This window comes from Cnephaeus nilssonii (assembly GCF_951640355.1).
Source record: "Cnephaeus nilssonii genome assembly, chromosome: 3".
Lineage (NCBI taxonomy): Eukaryota > Metazoa > Chordata > Mammalia > Chiroptera > Vespertilionidae > Cnephaeus > Cnephaeus nilssonii.
Genome location: NC_137074.1, coordinates 43,123,846 through 43,130,701, shown reverse-complemented (window position 1 = coordinate 43,130,701; position 6,856 = coordinate 43,123,846). Strand labels below are relative to the sequence as shown.

Genomic DNA, 6,856 nt, shown 5'->3' with positions numbered 1-6,856 from the left:
CATTTTTTGGAATTAAAAAACAACAACACTTTTCTTTGGAAATAAATATGGGTTCACAGGAAGTTGCAAAAACAGTTCAGAGATGTCCCATGTGTCCTAACCCAGTTTTCCCCAATTTTAACATCTCACATAACTAGAATGCACTATCAAAACCAAAAAATCGACATTGGTATAATCCACAGAACCTATTTAGATTTTACCAGTTTTACATGCACTCGTGTGTGTGTGTGGTGTGTGTGTGTGTGTGATCTCATCACAGGTGTAGATTCCTGTAACCACCACTACAATCAAGAGATTCTCAAAGATTCCTTGTGCTACCTCTTTATAGTCACACCCACTCTCAGGTCCTCCCTACATCTCCCCTCTCCCATCCTTGGAAATGTTTTTAAAAAAATATTTATTTGATATTTCTCACTACCCTGAAAAAGAGGGGATGGGTTTCCCACTGATTCTTGTGCTGTTTTGAATGCTGCAAGTAGAAAGGGGCATAAGACTAGGAGTTAGGGGAACCCTCTGTGCCCACCGGTGGGAAAATCATTAATAGTAACACAAAGATGTTAAAAGTAACACAAGGCCTCCCCACGGAAATGATTTTTATTCCTATAATTGGCTAGTTTCCAGGAAAATGTACATTGGCTCTGTGTAGATAAACACTTGGCATGGCACTAAAACTGATAGGCACTCAACAAATATTTATCGGGCAAGTACACTGATCCAACAGGGAGCCATGTGTTCCACAACCGGTTCCTAGGAGAAGGTGAAACAATGCTCCATTTGTTCCTGAGGGCAGTTGTTTTCAAATTAGTAGAGCTTTTTGAAAATGGAAAAGTAAAATAGCTAGCAGGTCACCTATTAGGTTTTCCTATTTCCATATCCCTAATTTACTTCTCCAAGCAGCAGACAAAACACAAAAATAGACTAAACTGCTGACTAACTTTATTAACCTGAAACATCACTGCTCTTCGTTCTTAAAACCCCAGAGATTCTCCACCTGATCCTTCTGCTCAGCATTGCACAGCTCACCTTTCTTTTTTTTTTTTTTTTAATTTCTTTATTGATTAAGGTGTCACATATTTGTCCTCATCCCCCCATTCCCATCCCACACCCCTCCCCACGGATGCCCCAACCCCCTGTTGAACTTAACCATTGGTTAGGCTCATATGCATGCACACAAGTCCTTTGGTTGATCTCTCCCCCCTCCCCCCACCCTCCCCAACCTCCCTCTGAGGCCCAATAGTCCGATCGATGCCTCCTTGTTTCTGGTTCTGTTCTTGTTCATCAGTCTATGTTGTTCATCATTTCCCCTAGATGAGCGAGATCATGTGTCACTAGAGATATACTTATAAGAACTGAATGTGAGACGAGCAATAATAGTTATTCTGACAGGCAAATGAATCAGTCTGTAGTGAGTTTCTTTCTGGACCAACAGTTCTTTTGAGACCCAATTTCAATGTCCACCAGTTCCTTATGTGTACATGTCGGCACTGACCCCTCAGCTCTGGATGGTGGACAAATGGTGGTAATGCAGGTCCGACTCCCTCTGGTTTGGTCTCGGCCGGACCCAGGGGCACGTGGCCTCACCAGGACCCAGGGGGTGCGTGGCCTCACCTGGACCCAGGTGCGTGCGGCTTCACCCGGACCCGGGACCCAGCCTCACCCAGATCCAGGGGCACACGGCCTCACCCGGACCCGGGATCCAGCTTCACCGGGACCCAGGGGCGCATAGCCTCACCCGGACCCAGGGGCGCGTGGCCTCTCCCAGACCCAGGGTCGCGTGGCCTCACCCGGACCCGGGACCCAGCCTCACCCGGATCCAGGGGCACACGGCCTCACCCGGACCCAGGATCCAGCTTCACCCGGACCCAGGGGCGCGTGGCCTCACCCGGGCCCAGGGGTGCGTGGCCTCTCCCAGACCCAGGGGCGCGTGGCCTCACCCGGGCCCGGGACCCAGACACACCCGGATCCAGGGGCTCACGGCCTCACCTGGACCCGGGATCCAGCTTCACCCGGACCCAGGGGCGCATCACAGCCCACCTTTCAAGGCGGGGTGGGGGGAGGGTGGGTAGGGGAGAAAGAGGAAAGATTTGGATTGTGTGACCAGTTAGGTAATAATAGTTACCAGGTGGTGAGTACAAGTTCTTGGTAGTGGGCACAGTGCTAAGAATTTTCATTTAATCCATATAATAACCCTGTGAGGTGTGTGATTTTATTATCTCCATTTTACAGTTGAGAACACTAAGACTTGGAGAATTTTAATATTTCCCTTAAGGCCACACACCTGGTGACTGGACGTGGTGGGATTGAAACCAGGTCAGTTGACCAGTGCTAGAAAGTCTTGGCATCCATTAGGTCTGAGGTGTGACACAGATATATATACAATTCTTTTTAAAGCCCCCCCAGGTAATTGTGATGTACTGATTTCTTGGGAAGCATTGCTAGAAACTACTTCCTGTAAGGAATCCCCTGCAAATTGAGGTGCTGATAACTGATAAATTTAGATCAGAGATGCTCGTACTTCATAAACACACACTTCAGATAGACAAAGCTAAGTGACTAGTGGCTTTTGCCTACTGCTTTGGATGAAAATATATTCTTAAATTGCTTGTGTCTTTATTTTTATGCTCATCAGACCGCCGGAAGTCTAATTGTTACAAGTACTCCCCCAGAAAGAAAATTAAATTACCTTGTAGCTATAAAGGACATGTTTAATTACTTCCAAGACTGAGGTGGCTGGATTCTGGCATAGTTCTTGAAAGTCTTTGCATTTGTTTTTCTTTTAAAGAAGGAGGAACAGAAGGAGGAGGAGGAGGCAGAGGAGGAAGAGGGAGGAGGAGAACTAATAACTAGATAGGAAATCTGGATAAGAAGAAATAAAAATAAAGATACATAATACCATAAAAAACTTTCTTTTAATCTGAAGCATATTTTGGCAAATGTAGGTATACAATTGGACTTAATGAAATGTTCTTAATAAAATCTAAAGACTGCCCTATGAGAAATGAGTGTGCGAATTAACATAACAAGTTGTTTTGTATACACAGGCCAACCGAACACTAACTGGACTTGTTTCATTCACAAGAACTGGAGAGGAAAATATTTCAGATCACTCTTGATTTCAACACTCCAAGCCAAACAACTCATAAACCGCCCACAAAGAATGAAACTATTTTGAACTCGTCATTCAGCAAATATGTATTATAATATTAAGATATGCATAAAATTGTGTAAGGTAGAAACATATCCGACCATTCATTGAAAAGAGGAGGAGTCAAGTATTCTGAAAGGGGTGGGACCTGCCTGCAGTCTCTCCGAACTTCCTCTTGTTACCACACCTCTGGATTAGTTATCTGAGCTCTCTGAGCAAAGCCCTCAGTTGAAAGTCTAAGGCTCTGGGAAGGAAATCATTCTTGTGAATGTGACACACTCGCTCCAGTCCCCATATGCTGAGATTATACTTCTTCATCAGCTTGATGTGCTTGGTGAGATCAGGTAGGTCATTTATTGAATCATTTCCTTAATTATTTAAAAAATATTCAATTAAAAAAAAAAAAAGAATGAGATAGAAAATGCACTGAAAAAAATATTGCTAGTGTTAATGTCATTTTGCCTTTTATCATCCCACTTTCTTAATGGACTTTTTAAGTTTCATCCAATCATGTTTAAGAAAGAAGATAAGGATTAAATAAATTTTCTAATTTTGAAAAAAGATTATATATATTTTTCTCAGTAATACAAGAAACTCTTTTTCCTTTGGGTTGACTTGTTCTTCTAAGGTCCAAAAAGTAAATATGTGGAAAAATCTAGAATAATGTTCTTTTCTTCATAGTTAAATTTTTCAGTGCCTTTCTACCTCTATGAAATAAGATGATCTCTTTTCTGGAAATTTAAAATTTTATTATATTAGAAGATCTAATATATAGAGGGTAGGTTTTTATAGCTTTTATGCATTAAGGGTTTATTTTAAATTGTTCTTACAGGAAAACATAATTTTATATACCGTATTTTCCAGCGTATAAGACGACTTTTTAACCCAGGAAAATCTTCTATACGCCCAGTCGTCTTATACGCTGGAAAATATGGTATGTAAACCCTTTAGAATGGTGCTTGGTATATTGATAGTTTAAAAACTATTAATCATAATTAAGAAATAAAAATTAAAACAGTAACAAAAATGAAGTGAAAAGCTTTCAACAGCTCTCAGTCTTTTTAGGAATCCAGTTCTTTTTCACATAGGTTATGGTAATGTGGTACAATTTTTTTGAAGGAAAATATGTTATATATATGGATTCATAAAATGTTCATGCCATTTGAAGTAGCAAATCATTGCTGGGAATTTATTCTAGAGAAATAACTTTTAAAAGAAAAAGAACTTATATAGAAGATGATTCTGTAATTTACTAAAACTTGAAACTAGATACAGCAGAAGTGTAGCTATATACAGGAATTGATCAAGTACAGTACATCTACTTTTTTAAAAATGTAGTCTTTAAAATAATTCTGAAATTTAGGGGTGCATATATTCTTTCAAATTAGTGTTTCGGGTTTCTTCGGATATATTACTAGAAGTGAAATCACTGGGTCAAAAATTAAATTTTTCTTACTTTGTGCCTTTTTTAAAATTTAATTTTTAAACTGATTTTAGAGGAAGGGAGAGAGAAAGCATCGATTTGTTGTCCCATTCATTCATGCATTTATTGGTTGATTCCTGAATTCGCGACCTTGGCGTATTGGGAACTCGCTCTAAGCAACTGAGCAACAGGCCAGGGCTTACTTTGTGCTTTTGATTTAATAGTAAGTTAAAATTTTACTCGTGATGATATTTTAACTGAAAAGTCAACATTTTAAAGTGTGCTTATCATTTATTTATTTAAAAAATGATTGTAAATTTAGGGGTAGCTTAAGGAGAGAGGGAGCTAACCATAACATGAAAACCTGATGGTGATTTGTGGTTACTTCTTCTGGTCTCCCATTATATATCTCTATTTACAAACCAAGAACTTAATTTTGTTGTGACCTGCCTTTTTACTTACTGTTACCTCATTAGTAAAGTCTTGTTTTAAATTGATTCTAGAAGACTCACTGCTGCAGACAGAGACACACCACAATAGACTTCTGTAGCTAGAAGGAAAAAAACACACCATAATCATGGCTGTAAGCTAGATCTAGACTTCTCAGTATCTGCAAAACCATGAACTTGGAACTTTCATGGGGGAGGGTATTGAATAACATGCATCTGAAAGCAGAAAGTATTAACCACTCTCTGTTTTTGCCTTGTTTTCCTTGCTGTCCAAAAATTAGCAAGTGTTAGGTTGTGATTCAGAAATCCCAAGGATACAAGTCACTCATTTTTGGAGATTTTTGTTTTGTTGTTCTAACCTCTGTGATATCATGATGAAAATGTTTGCTGTAATCTTATCAGTGTACAAGGCAAACTCTAGTGCATACCAGAATCACCTGGGAAATTTGTTAAAAATGTGGAGACTATGCCCTAGCCAGTTTTGCTCAGTGGATAAGAGTTTTAACCTGCAGACCGAAGGTCCCGGGTTCGATTGGTTGCAGGCTCCTCCCCAGCCCCAGCCCTGGTCAGGGCTCGTGCAGGAGGCAACCAACCGATGTGTTTCTCTCACATTGATATTTCTCTCTGTCTTCCCCTCTCTTTTCCACTCTCTCTAAAAATCAATGGAAAAATATCCTTGGGTAAGGATTAAAAAAACAAAACAAAAACAAAAACAAAAAACCGTGGAAACTCTCCCCCCAGAGATCCAGACTCAGGGGTCTGGTGTGAGATCCTGGAATATGCATTTTTAATAAACCCTCAAGGAACACAGACGGGGATAAATATTGTTTTAAATTAAGGCTGTTGTCATAAGCATTTTTTAAAGTTATTCTATTATCAATATTTTGGACTATGGTAACTTGGGTAAAACTAGGGAGATATTTTCCTAGAGAAAATAGCTTACTGCCAAACACAGAGATTTTCCTAGGATGTTGGAAAGCCTCTCCAAATGATTTATAATTGTGTGTGTGTGACTCATCCTCTCCTAACACAAAGGCAAAGGTGAATGAGGGAGTGGGGCGTGAATGCACATACTTTGCCCATGATTAAGAGATGAGAGCGAAGAAACCTGGCACCTGATTCGTTTTCTAAGCTGTATCCTAAAGAAATATAAGCCTGGGGTTAAAAGCAGAGACATCCTTCAGCCAAGAAGGCATTTGCCCATATGCTGCTTTGCCAGTTCAAAAATAGCCGTCCAACTAAGGTGGCGTTTTGCCCACATGCTTCTTGCTTGTCTCTTCCTTGGGTGGAGGGGGACGGAAGGAGAAGCTAGAGATATTTCCTGGTCAGCCATGAATGCTTCACTATCTGGCTCAGGACAGGTTTTTAACCCATTGTGTGCCATAAGCGTCTGTAGACGCAGGCGGCGGACTTCCCCACACGCCACGCGCGTCTATAAAAAACAAAAGTTTTCCCTAAGTGGCAGCCCTGACCAACTTTAAAATCATTTTTCGTGAGAATTTTCAGCTCGCGAAATATTCAAGAACGCCCGAATTGTGAGTAATATATATATTTTTATAATATTCATTGCAAATTGATTTTTAAAAATTAAATTCAAAAGATCATGGCACTCGGGGATGGTTTTCCGTTTTGGACGAGTGGCAGTTAACTGGTTAATGCCAAATTCAGGTGGCCCTCTGCATAAAATATACACTGAGCTACTTTTCATATTTAAAAAATTAAGTCGAATTTCATGGCAGGGACATGTCACCTCCCCCTTAACCAATTTCTCTTAAAAAAAGGAGTCCAACTCATTTTTAAAAAATATATATTTTATTGATTTTTTACAGAGAGGAAGGG

The 6,856-nt window shown here is 40.2% G+C and overlaps 1 protein-coding gene across 2 annotated transcripts in view; it reads left to right on the top strand.

The window, feature by feature from the left end:
* Window positions 1-3,342: 3,342 nt before the first annotated feature.
* The window catches only part of LIPH (lipase H), a 44,085-nt gene continuing 40,571 nt past the window's right edge, over window positions 3,343-6,856 (top strand). The window contains exon 1 of one of the 2 annotated variants that reach the window (XM_079766752.1): window positions 3,343-3,489. In XM_079766752.1, coding sequence (XP_079622878.1) covers window positions 3,441-3,489 — 49 coding nt within the window. In that variant the 5' untranslated portion in view covers window positions 3,343-3,440. The remainder of the gene's footprint in view (window positions 3,490-6,856) is intronic. The other variant, XM_079766753.1, reaches the window with a different exon arrangement.